Source organism: Toxorhynchites rutilus, chromosome 3 (assembly GCF_029784135.1).
Source record: "Toxorhynchites rutilus septentrionalis strain SRP chromosome 3, ASM2978413v1, whole genome shotgun sequence".
Lineage (NCBI taxonomy): Eukaryota > Metazoa > Arthropoda > Insecta > Diptera > Culicidae > Toxorhynchites > Toxorhynchites rutilus.
The window spans coordinates 153,122,411-153,138,025 of NC_073746.1; the positions used below are offsets into that span (position 1 = coordinate 153,122,411).

A 15,615-nucleotide genomic window follows, 5' to 3' on the forward strand; every position below is an offset into this window, starting at 1 on the left:
TTTGGCAAACTTGGATAGTTTCTGCTTGCGAATCTCCTCCGGAACGCTGAATTTGTCCTCTGCGCGGAGAAGAACAACAGGCCCGGCAGCTGACGAAAATCCGCTTTGACGTAGGTTTCGTCGTCCATTACCAGGCAATGCGGCTTCGTCAGCATTTCGGTGTACAGCTTCCGGGCTCGCGTCTTCCCCACCATGTTTTGCCTTTCGTCGCGGTTAGGAGCCTTCTGAACCTTGTATGTACGCAGGCCCTCCCGCTGCTTGGTCCGCTGGACGAATGAACTTGACAAATTCAGCTTATTGGCGACATCCCGGACCGAACTTCTCGGATCACGTATAAACTGCTTAACTACGCGCTTGTGATCTTTTTCACTGACGGAGCATCCATTTTTGCCGTTCTTCACCTTCCGGTCGATGGTTAGGTTCTCGAAGTATCGTTTTAGTACTCTGCTGACCGTGGATTGGACGATTCCCAGCATCTTACCGATGTCTCGATGTGACAACTCCGGATTCTCGAAATGAGTGCACAGGATTAATTCACGACGCTCTTTTTCGTTCGGCGACATTTTTCCAAATTTACGAAAAATTGACAGTGAAGCATGGCCAACGTGATCTATACACTCTTATCTGATTTTAAAGCGAAAGCTGAAGATATAATTCCTAAAAAATAAATTTCTACAGCGTTTTTTCCGTGATGCAATTTGATGTGACACACTCTTTAACAATTGAAGTGATAAGATACAACAACCGCAACTTCATTGTCCAGAATGTTCGAATTTCCCGCTTGGCATCCAAGTGTAGCATAGTGGATGAAGTCCTAGCAGCTTCAGACGTCAATGAAACCGCTTGTCCTAGCTTCGGTTTTCTGTGCCTCCTAACACGTTCTATAACAGTAATTGCATGCTTTTCTTCACCCTTTTTGCACTTGCGCTTATTGCGATAATAAATCCGATAGTAATTAGCAGTCAAATGTTGCGTCATTTCGACTACGAACAAAACACCAAATAAGCTTCTGACAGGAAGTTCAACTGACTAAATGAGTGGTACACATAACAGTGTGGAATGGTATACGAAGTATATTTGAATGCACCCGAGGCACGTGCAGTACCACTGTTGGACCGTCCAGAGCTAAGTAGACAGGGAAATCCATTCACGAATCGCTGCCCGTAAAAACCCGCCCCGTTGTACAGCCCGCTGAGCTATCCGTTACCCAACACCTAAAATCCACGTAAGAATCTTGATAAGGTGCAGCACTAATTTCTTTCATAAGCACTAAGTTCACTTACAAGCACTAATTACCGTAATATGCTCTGAGGAAACATAAGAGAAAAATGTGAGCTGAGGGGGAGATGTGATATAGACTGGTCCCGAGACTATGTAAACTATAAAAAACAAAAATAATCAATAATTACGAAAACCTTTTTTTTTGCAAGAGTAGTACTGATTGGATTTAATTTGATATGTCGATCATTTGAATGTAGTTCAAAAGTTATGAATTTTTCAAAAACCTCATTTTTGAAAAAAATGCGAAAAATATATCTTTCGGGCCACCCTAAAATGGAAATGAGCACCGTAAGGAAAAAATATAAAATAAGGTTCTGATATTTTGCGATAAGGAGAAAAAACTACGAATTTAAATGAAAATCTGAGAACCACTATATCGGGTTGGCATGGAATGGCTGTACAGCCAGGTTTTTTTTACGCGGGGATACGTACCTCGTAAAAAACCGCGTTAATTGGAAAATCCGCGTTAATTGGAAAATCCTCGCAAAAAAAACCTCGTAAAAAAACCACGCAAAAAAAACCGCGTAAAAAAACCCTGGGTGTATATGGGTACATGGTATCTAATGAAAGATTAAAAAAATGGTGTGAGAGATGGTGTGATATGTACATTAAACAGAGCGATCCATTTTCTAGATGGCAACTTCTTTATTGATTCATTTTATATTTCTCCTATTCTACCGATAAATATTTACAATATAATTAGAAACAACAAATCTATTTGTATTCTGTCAAACACATCTTACTTCCAATATTCAAAAATGCATATGCTGAAACTGTTTGTTCTTTCGTTGCTTTTTTGCTCGATAATTGAATGGAATCACATTCTAGCTAATTATATACATTTGTACTAGTTGGAGATAGATGAAAATATTCTACAAAGGTTACATTGACAGTCTATATAAAGATCTAGAGTCAGACATTATCGTTCACCTCATTGTATTCTGGGTGGCAGTTTTGTAAAAAGGAAAACGGTGACGATGATGTAACTTCTTTCGCGATTTAACTTTTTTCATGCATATATATATGGTTGGAGAGCATCAACAACTTCTTCTAGGGTATACATAAAATCTCTACATACAAAAAGGGCGGGGGGGGGGGGTGTTGGTAGTTTAATCAGTCTTAATGTTATAGATCGTAACATTCGCTGGTTTCGATGTTATTTACGTTAGGACGAACGATCCCGCGAAAGTACACTCACATTCAAACAAAAAATAATAATAAATAAACATATGCTACGGCCTATCGAGAGAAAGGGGTAAAAAAAGAGGACTAACTAGTTTAAAAAATCTTTTTCAAACTAAAAAACAAGAAAAAACACTCAATTTACACGGGTAGCTCTCGCGGGTAACGCTCGTCGAGCTCGTTCTAGTTCTGCCGCACCGGATGCATTTGGTAGGCCTGATGGGTTTGCATCTGAGGTGGTGGTGGGAGGTTGCAGTTCTGTATACTCGATGCACTTCGGTTTAGTGGCTGTTGCGGCTGATGTTGATGTTGTTGTTGATGTTGTTGTTGATGTTGTTGTTGTTGTTGTTGTTGTTGCTGTTGTTGTTGCTGCTGCTGTTGGGATGATGATGAAGATTTTCTTTCCGTTTGCATTTGGGTTAGACCGGTGGGTGGATGAGGTCCGTAGTTGGGTAGCATTAGGCCTCCGTTGTAGTTGCTGCTGCTATTGCTGGCATTGCGAGTGGGCGGGGTGATAGCCGGACCGGATCCATGGTACGAACCGTAGGAACTATCGTCCGATTGGGCCGATTGAACGCGCCGCTGGCCGGAAACCCCATACATGGATTCGGGCCGGGCCGATCGGGAAAACTTGGAAGACATCGAATCATCGCGACTATAATCAGAAGAGAGACCTGTTAGTAGATATCAATTAGAATTGTGTCTATACAAGGAACGTAAGCTAGAAGACGCCAAATTCGGGTGAAATTTAACACCCTTCTCAATTCCGTTATTAGACGATCTAGGAGATGCTTACCTATTTTCCCGTGGTTCCCGATCGAACTTGAGAGCGTCCGTCGAGCAGTTCGGGTTATTGCGGGTGCCATAGATCGGCTGGAAAGCTTGAGGATCTCCGGCTTGTGGGTGGGTTGGAATTTGCTGCGGCATGCGTTCTCCGGGTCCTGGCTGGCGCATTGAACTTCTAATGCCGTAGATGCTTTCCGATCGCTGCTGCAGTTGATTCTGAACGTTTTGGTTCTGCAGATGGGAACTCTGCGGTTGAGTTACTCTCAACGGATACAGACTCTGGGCGGGAACGAGTGGTCCAGATCGGACACTCAAATCACGGTTCAAGGCGGTGTTGCTTTTGGTGTAAACCGATTGCGAACGGTTCAGGTTGGCGCGGGTCAGCGGTGGGGACTTGCAGTACATGGATTTGGTTCCTCCGTAAATCGACTCGACGCGATCGGTTTTCGAGGTTGGTTCGGCGGTATAGATACTCTGACAGTACCGCTGTTGGTTGGGCAGGGTTCCACCGGCCGAACGATAGGTGTGGTATTTGCCCTGTTGCTGTGGTTTTTCGATGTCCATGTCGTAGTTGACGTCCTCGTCGGAGTTGATGCTCGAATCGACTTCGTCCTTCAGTTTTTTCATGGTTTTCTTGGTGCTGAAGATAAACTCGTGAAGAAGGCCCGAGACGATGCCACCGATCAGTGGACCCACCCAGTAGACCCAGTGGTTGTCCCATTTGTTCAGCACGAAGGACGGACCAAGCGAGCGAGCCGGATTCAGGTAAGGCATCTGGAAGTGGAAGGAAAGCGGAAATTTTTATTACCATGCTGTTGATTTTCACTTCGTTTTAGGCTCAAGATTCCCAACAACCGTGACGGCATTTGTGCAGAATCTATTCTCGAAATTGACCTGCTTCGGCATTACAGAGATATTAAAACGAACAGTTAATTGTGTACGTTTCTTCTCCACCCTCACCGGGTGCAAGACCTGCAATCATCGCAAGTTATGGTTGCGATTGATGCGGGAGGGAACAGCAACACAGCGAGAACAAAGCCAACATTGCATATATATGTTGCGACAAGAAGGGAGAAATTTTGGACAAACAAAGAGCAGGAAACCCCTGAGATAGTTGATAGAACGGGGCGTTTTTATACCTGAGAATAGATTTATTTACGATCTATGAAAGGATATCCTTTTTAGATTTTGTATTTCACCTCCATTCAGTTAATGCATTGCATTTATGCTACGGGTACCCTCGCACCCTCACGTTTCTTCGAAGGGGATGAGAGGATGCTGGTCGGATTATGCGATTTCAAAATTCCATTCGATGAATTACACTGCAGTGTATGTGGGAAGGATAGTTGAATTATTTTAAATATCCAGGGCGTGTTCGACGCATAGAAAGTGGGCCATGTATAAAGCTCGATCATTCTTAAAATTGAGCGGAAATATTGCCATTCATCCCATTAGATGTTATGATAATGTGCAATAATTATTAAACTCATTCTTTTCGTTATCATAATCCAACTTTTTTTTTGTGTGTTATCATTCTTCCAACTTTGTGTAGCTGATGACAGCCTTTCGTTATTCTTACAAATGTCGAGAACAAAGTATGTTTCGGTGTTATTGAACTTAGAAAACCTACAAGGCGACTTTCAGAGGCACACTAAAATAGATTAATATATAGCAAACATGGAAACCCAGTAATTCGTTAACAGCTTTTGCTCAGAGCTCTCCAAACCCGGGCGGGTGGTCCGAAAGGTATGGTTTCAATATACGACCGGCAAAAAGCAGAATACCAAAAAAAAAGGCAGGTGCTTTTCTTGAAGGCCATCTTTTTTTTTGTGCTGCTTATACGGTTTTTGTCTTTTCCAGAAGCTTCTGTCATTTTCTTTTCGGTTATTGCTTATGAGAAAAGAGAAAATCTCATTACTCAAAGTAAATGCTTTTATTGACATGATTTGCATAATTTTTAGTAAAACCGAACCATCTGGGAAAATTTGGATCGGTTCTAATGGAAGTGCAGTTGCGTGCTGAAATTCTGTAGCAGGAAGTAGGTCATTTTCTGAGCTTTCGTGCCCCGACAAAAACTAATTTTACCTAATGATCTGCTTTGAAAAATCATCGCCCCGTTGAATTTTATTCCCATTCACCGGTCGATGAGAGGTACCTGAACCCGCACAAATTGCAGGTGTGAAATCGATTTCGCTCCGATCAGATTCAAACTACAGTGAGCTTTCTTTTGTATATATTTTTTTCTGGGAAATTTACGGTACATATACTTTTGATGGGGTGTAACCTTACCGATACGAAACTGCATGCACTGTAAGCGGCACCGATGGCGATCGCCGACGAGCCGAAGTATTTTTTGTACGAATTGGTCGAGATCAGGTAGGACAGCACCACGACGAAGGTCAGGATGAACTCGACACCGAACCGTTCCCAGACCGCTAGGGACGAGGTGTGCGACACCGCCGACTGCAGGTTGCCCTGGTAGCCGGGAACCGTCACGCTGGAAGGAGAGAAAAAAAAAACGGAATGAGAAAAAAGAACGGTTTTCGAAATATGAAATGAGAAGATTGATATAATTGGAGCTGCAGGAGATGATGATGGAAAAAATAAACGGTTACGAGTTCGCAAAGTGGCTCGGCATTAAGTTCTGAGTGCGTTTTTGGAATAGTTTGGTTTGTGGGAAACTTGTTTCGGGTATTCTGTTTCCCGGATGTCACGTGCAGCTGGAAATTATCAAGCCCTTTTCTCAATACATAAAAACTGGATGTTGTGGAATGTACACCCAAAATTGATTTTTAGCTCATGTTTTGTCATCCCGATCTATTACATTAAATGAGCGTAAAAATAACAGAAAATATCATGACTCTCAAATACTGGTAAGCATTTGTATAGTATATATGGTATGGCAATATAAGATTAATACGAACGAGCGAAACAAGAGACCCGTTTCAAATAAGCACGCATTACTTTGCCACATATGTACACGGCCCAGACCGAGATGGAGATAGATCTCCTTTATGTTGGAAAGTGGTTTTCTAAGAGTAAAATTAGAAAACACTTGCCGACTTCGATTTGTAGTGAGATGTAATATTATCATGCTTCTGCGCAACAGAATCATTAGCTATGTGGATAGCGTGGTCGTGTAAAACAGTCTTGCATTCCAGCCGGCCTTGGTTCAATCCCCGTTTGGACTTTTTTTTTGGGTGCAATCCCAAAAAGATGAAAAAAGAAAAAAGAAAGAGATGTCTGCTTCCATACATACGAACATTTTAAAGCGTTGTGGTACAGATGACATTATTTGCTCATTTGACGCTACAAGGATGAAAAGACATGGTTTCTGCCGAAAATGAAATGCTCTCTAGCAACGCTAGTTTGGGTGTACGTCTGTTAAGTCTAAACGCATTTGCTGTTCTTGTTATTTGCCATATAAAGGTATAAGGTTCATTTCTGAGCAATGTTTTCAAATTAAATATGCTAGTGGTGCCACCTATTGATAGATACCGTATAACTTTGTGCACGCAATGTCGCATATAACATCGGATTCATTCTCAATTGTGTATTATATTAATCGAGATATGTATTGTGTATATTCAAAATCGTATAAACGATCACCGTATATGCGACCGTCGAATTGAATCGTAACTCTATATGACATCGATTTTATGGTGGGCACAAACTTGACAACGATTGTATTGTTATTAACTCGTCGATCGCCGCATTGTTCTTGCTGTGCTTTCCTTTCAGTCCGCATCAAGAGCACACATTTTGTAAACATACGAAAATATAGCCATATATTTTTTATGTTGTTACTTTGTAACTGTCAGTCCCAGTGACCATCGCTATCCTAACAAAAAGCTTAAAACGCGGTTTTTACGTAAACGAAATATTCAATTGACCATTTCTATATTGGTAGTGTATAAGTTCGTGCAATGAATAAAGTAGAAAAAATGTGTGTTATAGTTGATTGATAAATTTAGAGGACAATCCTGTAATTCCAATGTATTTCTATTGCCAAATCCTACTACGCCATATCATCCAGATGTACGAGTTTTAAGATCTTTTTATTCAAGGGAATAGCTACAGTATGACAAATTAATCAATCGATTTAAGCACTCATTACACATTCTTCAAATAGAAACCGAATTAAGCAATTTGAGAAATTTACAAACATAAATAATTCGTAATAGGGATTCGTAATGGAGAAGATGATTACAATTTCCGTAAATATGCTAGGCTGTTTCGTAAATATGCTAGGCGATTTGTTGTGAGTATAAAATGATGGTACTCACATAAAGATAATCTACAAATTTAGTACTTTGATTATCTTTGGTGACCATACCAAAGCCAGTCCACTAGCGTGAGAAAAGTATTCTCGCAACACTAGCAAATGGTGAGCTTCTACTTGACAGTAAACAAAATGAGCTCTTTGATGAGTGCCTGTTGCTGAAATGTCGGAATAGGGCGAGACTCGGAAGCCTGGTTGCGACCAAGGATGCCAGATGTGAATATACAGCTTCATTTAGAATAAAATTTGAAGAAATTGAAAAAAAAAATTCTGAACGATGAATTCTTGGCTAGAACAGGTATTGATCCCAAAACCCTTATGAATTTTATCAGTGACATTTGTTTTTATGCAATAACACTTATTTACTTTTTAGTCATTCAATCATATCGTTGACATCACGACTATTTCGTTATCCATATAAATATATCAAACCATCAAAATGGTTGTGAAAACACGTGAAGAATTATTTTCGTGTCATGTGAAAATATTCGAAAAAAAATCTGACATCCCTCTTCATGACTACGAAGCGGAGTGACAGTTTGTATGCATGAAGCATATATGGTGGTGGATTGCCGCGAGGGATAAACACATTTCAATAACAATATTATGACTGAAAATCACTTATCTCGTTTGAAATATATATTCTAATTATTACAGCATCAATACTTCTATAAGAACTAGTATGAAATAAATATTGAACGAAAATTTTAAATTTTTATAATAAGGTTTCAGTATTAAATATAGAGTATCTCTTTCAATAAGTATTAAGTAATTGGCAAGCGGTTGAATTAAATGACATATTTTTTTGTTAATTTACCCTACTTGGCTCAGGATTCCTTTTTTTCGAATATATATATATATATATATATACAAATCGAAACAACGAAACAACCATCGCGATTGTCATAAATGATTGGAAGTGAGAACCATTGGAGCAAACCATCATTTGGTCAGATTTCATCAAAAAAATAGTGTGTATCGTAACTGAGTATTCGTATCTCACGTGTCGCGAAATGAAATGGAGTGGCTATGGTCGGGATTTTTGTGACATTATTGGTGATGGATTGCAGCACTGCTGATGAGTTCGAACTGAGATGTTTCACGCATTAGAGATCGAGTTCACCAATACAATTATACCCGAACTGTCATGTTGCATGTTATTCGGGTTGACGATAATGTGCTTGGTTTCTCGATCATTTTCTGATCTGATTCTCTGATCATACTAAACAAAATTGTTTTTATATTCGCTTGAGATCGTATATTGTTATGAAAAAGTGCAGTGCTTCCCAAAAGGGATGCCATTTTCAGGGCCACTTAAACATTCTACTAAAAAGCCATACTAATTTTATCCATATTTTCATTCTAAAAACATACTAAAATGAAATCGGTACTAAAAGCGAATAGAATAGAAAAATTTCGAGGTTCTACGCCAACAAAGCGGTTGTGTTCTGGACACAACTTCCTATATATTTTTTCAAAGGCTGAGGATCACACGGTTATCGTGAATAGTGAGAGATATCATGGAATTAAGACTGATCAAAACGATAGTACTTTCAACAATTTATTGCATAAATGATCTAGTAAAAAAAGCTCTGGTTTTGCTTGGAACTCTCGCATATATTTTTTTCATTGAAAAAAGTATTTGCGAGTAACATTTTGTGTAACGTTAAACTGTGTTTCTGCAAAATAAGGTTATCTCACGCTGTTTGTACGATGAAATATGAGCGAATGTATGCGGTCCACTGTACCATATTCCTGTTAATATTACGGGAGCAGTCGCACCTCTAATCGAATCATTTATAAGTACGCGTCGCGTGACCACCAATAGTCCTTCGGAATTAACACTGATGAGGGTGAAAATTGGTTGTCACTACACGAACAAGAGGCTAATTAGCATATGCGTAAAAAATGGTCAATTCATATGATCATTCGATTGAATCGGTACATTTGGGCATGGTTTTTTCACCTCACAGAGTGGTCCCTCCCATATTCCACTTCCAGTAATCGAAAAAAAAACAACGCACAAGGATCTTCTCCCTCATCGATCGAATGACATCCGTTGCTCATGCGTCAGCCTTTTTTTCCTTTTCATTTTACTTATGTTCGCTCAAGTGGCATTATTGGTTCAAAACAACGGCCCTCGACCCAAGCTTGTATCACATGCGGGCAGTTATATCAAACGACAGCATCCTCTTATTCATTGATAATCTGTCGGCGGATCCTTGTATCGAGTGCGCGCCCGTTTCCCTTTTTATTTGCATAGCCATTGTGGAAGCGGTGGCTTGTGGGTCCCGGAGGTAATTGTAATTACACACGAGCGGGCGAGCGCGACAAAACCAATAAAACGGAAAAGAATTGGTTTGCTGTCTGTCTAGATGACACCATACTACACCACAGAGTATGCGTGGTGTGGGTCGGTTTTTATTAACAACCAGATCACGAATTTACTTGTTTTCGGGGAAATTTATGACGTCCCTTAATCAAATCACGTTTATGTTCAGCCTTTTCCCCTTTGCCGTATGCAACTAGCTCAGAACAATGGATGCAACCGTCACAACTGGATGACACACGGCAGGAAACCGCTATTTTATGTACGTGTGGTTTGTTTTTTTTTTTGGAGGGAAAAATCCTCATTGTTTGTGATTTACCGATTTTTCCTCCTGCCATCGACGGCAACGGTGCTTTGTTTTGATGGAAAAATGGACTTGTTTTCGGGCGCTTGAAAACAGGCGCCAGTCAATTTCGACCCCAGCGGAACTTCCGCTCGGCGCGACGACCAAACTGATGGTAGCATTCCAATCATCGTGATTGAAGTTTTTATTCTCCCGCCTGCGCGTGGATCATTCCGGTCACGTGTAATCGAGCCCCGGTTGCGCTCTATTCCAACACCTGACGAAGTGTACAAAATTGACGACATGACCTTGTGATAAATTATAGCCATAGATTGCCGCTTGCCCTTTTTTTCTAGTAAGGAATTCCTACTTGATAAATGATTTGGGACCTAAAGTGCGTGTGATACGTAAGATGTGTACCGCACGTGAAATAATAATCAATATCTTGCGATGAATCGTCCCATCAAACAGATGAAATCGAAATTTTCTTCTTCCATCCGGAGGCACTTTCACTAATTTTGGGCTAACATTTGTATGCAAATTGAGTTTGTCTGTGATAAATTCGAATGCAAAGATCTGAAACAGATTTGCCCGGGAGATTTGTATAATATACATAGATGCAAGAAGGAAGTTAATAATCAACGATAACTCCTCTTCAACATATCGAACAGACATCATGTGGGCGTTCAGAGAAACCGCCACCTATCAACAACTGATGGGTATGATGTTCTCGGTTCACTCGCTCGCCATCGTGTCCCTGTCATTCTGGGAATTATTTGCTGCGGTCCGCACAGCAAACGATTCCACGAAATCAGCAGGGCTACACTCACATGTCCTCTTGTCTCGCAGCCCGATATCGTCGCTACAAATAATTTTGACCTACGACACTAACCTAAATCACCGCAACAGCATCTCCACACTTGTACACACAAGCGCGCACCCCTCCGAGTGCGACACACATAAATTTCCACCCTTCACTGGCAGTGCAAAAAGAAATGGGTGATTCGAAAAAAAGAAGCATCCCACAGAGAGGTAGGGAAACTCAGGATGAAAGGACAGAAGGAGCACAGTCACACAGGTCCTTCCACAAACATTAGTTCAAGTCATACAACTGTTTTGTTTTTACTCTGTGTGTATCCCGGGGCCCTGGTAAACAATCAGCATAAGAGGCACTGCACCATAGTGCTTTAACCCCTGGGACATTGCACTTTTGCTGGTTTTTGATTCCGACCCGTATTTATGGGCATCATCAGCTGATTTTAAAGTTTTAAGGGTAACGATTCGTAATGGACTCCGATTAGTCCGTGATAGCTGACAATCTTTTGACTTATGTTTTGTTTGAATTTGTGAGAAGAGGTAACGAAATTCACAAATGGAATGAATTCGAGTGTTGCCATAGAGATGATTCTCTGTGAAACTCGAAACATGTCTACATAAAGCATTTGTTATTAAAGATACCTTTGAAGAGCGATTTTTAAAGGGATGAAATTTATTTCGAATGAATTTAAATTAAGACATGGGTACCTTCTTTTTCAAATTAAAAAAGTACTCCGCAGGGTCCGGTTTTCGAAACTGAGCTAAAAATCCATTCATGTATTATCCATGATTTTACATTTCTTAGAATTATTCAACGAATTATAAATTTTGTAGCACTCATAATTTTCTAATCAAATGTAACTTGAAATTCTCCTTACCTCAAGGAATTATGTCGTGAGAAACTAAAACGAAAACAAAACATACAGATAAATGTTTATCCACCCAAATATACCCAAACAAGCTCAGTACCATTTCGTTGTGTACTACGCTGTTCATGTCATTTTGTCGAATGTAAACCTTGCATACAGTTGTTATTTCCTTGTTTGAAATGTTTCCTGATTGGTGTTATTTGCTTCAAAAGCCACAAATTTCACTAAGTGTCCCAAAACATATAATAGAGCACCATCCCATCGGCAATAGCTACCGTGAAATTGATGATATCTTCCGACTGAGCGAAGATACGATTGCTAAAATAGTTCAAAAGTTTAAGAAAAGTGATTCTTTCATGCCAACAGCGCCGTCCATCAAAGACCACTTCTCGAATTTACAAAGTTTCTATTTTAAGGTTTATCAGTTTCCAAAATTTCAAAACAAAAAGAGAGTGAGTTTCCTATCCACGAGACACCTCAGACAGTGCGATATCGACTTCATAAATAAAGTCTCAAGATATCGACTTCATAAATAAAGTGGAACATGAGAAACCATGGCTATCAGAGAAAAATATCTAAAAACGGCTTAAGCGGGCACAAGATCGCATTAGTTGGACAATTGGTGACTCTAAGCAGATAATTTGGTCAAATGATCCTAAAATAATGTTATTTGGGTCTGCTGGTATCACGCGCAAATGGCGACGACCTCGCTCGCTAACACTCGGTCGAATCTAACAAAATGATCCTCTCCTATGTTTCAAACAATCGGCAATTGTAATCGGTGGAATACAGGTTTGCTTACGAGAGGCCGCCGCATCCGACGGCGGGTCAGCGACCATCATCTGCATCACCTCGACGGATTGGGGACGCCTCGGTTCTTTATCCTCGTTAGATGTGGACTTCGCCCCCATTACATTGGTTTCAGTTTACATTTCATTACAGAAAAAAAAATTATATAAAAATTGTGCGCCGGTGGCGTTAATACCTAAGTACCCAATTTTTCGACAGTTGTATGTTTATATAGCAGTAGTTTTCCGGTGGTGAGATGTTTCCTCGAGCATAGGCCGTGTGGATCAAACGAAATATTGTAGTGGAACTTATGCGTAGACCGTGCGGATCAAACGAAATGTTGTCGTGGAACTTATGATCATCAGCTGAATTGGAAAGTGTTGAAAAACATCAAAGTGAACTCTGGACTAGTACCGTTGGAAGAACCCTTCTGAGAGCAGGATTTCGTTCTTACCGAGTAAGCGAATAACCAAACAGGACGTTGAAGCAGGGTCTAGTGATCAAAACTCGCGCTCAGAGGTTGTGCGTCCTGTTGCCAAGGCTGCCTGCTTATTCGCGTAGAAACTTACATGGTAATGGATTTCAGACAGCTTCCTGGTCAGAAATTTACCTAGCCACAACCCGAGGATATGCCCGTGGCAGATTAAGGTTCGCTTTCGTGGATATATTTGCACCAGTGAAGCGAAAGCCAAGGTTTTTAATCCATTACTGTCCAGGTGTACAAGAACTTGATCCAAATGGCACGAAACTTTCTAATCCATCTAGGTTTGTCACGAAACGGGGGGGAAACGCAATATTTTGGTTTTGGAGTTCTTTGGAAGTTGAGATATCTGACGTATAAAATTTAATACGCTGAGCCGATACAGGATCAAAAATGGAAATCATTTGAATATCGAACAAAACGGTTTTATTTCATAAAATCCAACTTCAACAACCATTTTCATGGCACTTTCGTGTACTGTCGTTCTATGCATAATTGTCCCACGGTTCATAGGGATTGCATAGAACATAGTACAGTTATGCGTAGAACGGCAGTGTATTGGATCTAGTATCACTGAGTATGGTACCGGAAGAAGCACTCCGAAGGGTGCAAACCCACACCACACTTCAAGCAAATATACGTCGTACATCGGTTGCAATACGCACCCCTTCGTTCGGTACCAGTTGGATTCGTATTAATGAAATGCTTTATTCCGTCAAATCTAACTTCCGATGACTTCGAGTGTTTAGGCTTGATCTGCATGAACATGAACTGCATGATCCTTGCTGGATTTATGTCACTTATCCGAATTTAAGGTCATTTTTTCTCAGTGTCTGGCTCTCCACTTCTTGCTGCTTGAGCATTCTTGTGATTGGCCTCGTTCAATGTTGCTCTCGACATTCACTTGTTTGCCAAAACCGGAAGGGCCGTCCTCCGAGTCACTATCTCCAGCATTCCATCGCTGTCCCCACCGCTTGGGGGCACGATGACAAAGTCAATATCATTTGTTGACACTAGCGTCTTCGTCCAAATCAATCAGATAATTGTACAGCTCCTCCAGATTATCGGGTAGTTGCACAGCGTATAAAATTTCATACGCTCAAAAGTAAACATAGATATTTTTGCGGTTTCATAATTTTCTTCGGATTTTTTGCTAGATATCATTTTTTACACTCGTCTAGTAGTGTTGTGTCACAGGTTTGAGCAATTTAGAAACCTTTAAGAGGTAAAACTTTGATAAATTTATGTTTACTTTTGCGACTCCATTAAACTCGAACTTTGCAAGCACAACAAAACAACAAAAATGACAGATAAAATGACACTGACACAAAAAAAAACAACTTTTAAATTGTTATGTGGTATCATTCAAAATACGCTTAACACTTTAGATTCATCAAAAACAGTTTTTCAAAAACGGGTATTTTTGCATATTAAATTTCATACGCTGGGCACTAATGGGTTAACACAAGCAAGACGATGAACTCGAAGTTGCACAAAAATAGTGTCTCATGAAATGCGTGCTACCTTTTATGAAAACACACAAAAAACTCGAAATGATTTCTTTCGTACGTATTATCAGTGGACAAAGCTTCAAGAGGATATGCACTTGTAAATTTTTGTTGAGTCAATTCGAAAAGAAGAAGATAGACATGATAAAATACGAGGTTTTTTTCAAAAAAAAAAGCACGATCCGTTACGAACATTTAGGGACGAATACTAAACTCAAGCTGAATGGCAATCGACGGATTTAAACAAAATATTCCGGAGATCACCCAGTGTTAATCATTGGTCGCAGCTCGTTTACCCGAAACATTTCTAGCATTCGATTTTTGGAATGGTAGTTATGAGAATTATACTTTCCTATGTCAGATCGTAATAGCTGACGAAGAATTGATTTATTTCGATAATTATAACTTGGATACCCAACTAAAAAAATATGGATGGTGAATGCAAAAAGCAAAACTTTAGGGAAAAGAACACAAAGTATTGGTCGTGGAGTCGCAAGGTAGAAGTTTCTGATTCTGTTCTTCATCTCAAACCTGAAATGGTTCATGCTATCTATTGCCGACTGTAAATGAACTTTATAATCAAAGGAACGATTGCCCCTAGGTAAAGTAAACATCTAGGCAAAATGCTGAAGATCATTTAGAGTGATGTATTGGTTCACTCGCCGTATTCGCCAGACATGGCTTACCGATTGGTTTGGTTGAGTGGTTATTTAAGCAATATTTTGTTGAAGTTATAGTGTCGAATGATGTTTCTCTTAAATTTGTACCTTCTCATAAACCGCTTTACAGTACGCCCTAAACCGGGAACCGAGTATACTCTAAAACGAGAGACTATCGTTTTTTTAAAGTAAATTAGTGTTGAGGTGATCTGGTGTAGTGGTAAGATCCGTATCTCTCGCCAAAGTTCGCGAGTTCAATTCTCACTCCCGACATTTTTCCAAAATGGAACTAAACTGACGAACCAGTCAAAAGTGTTTCAACACTATAATACAGGAAAAAAAATTAGTCT

At 40.1% G+C, this 15,615-nt stretch overlaps 1 protein-coding gene across 1 annotated transcript in view; it reads right to left on the reverse strand.

Annotated features, from left to right (window-relative positions):
- Window positions 1–1,906: 1,906 nt before the first annotated feature.
- Window positions 1,907–15,615, reverse strand: part of LOC129777114 (neurogenic protein big brain) — a 30,867-nt gene continuing 17,158 nt past the window's right edge. The window contains exons 4-6 of the mRNA XM_055783186.1: window positions 5,539–5,746; window positions 3,260–4,023; window positions 1,907–3,118 (exon numbers count right to left, since the gene is read on the reverse strand). Of these exons, the coding sequence (XP_055639161.1) occupies window positions 2,647–3,118; window positions 3,260–4,023; window positions 5,539–5,746 (1,444 nt within the window). The 3' untranslated portion in view covers window positions 1,907–2,646. The remainder of the gene's footprint in view (window positions 3,119–3,259; window positions 4,024–5,538; window positions 5,747–15,615) is intronic.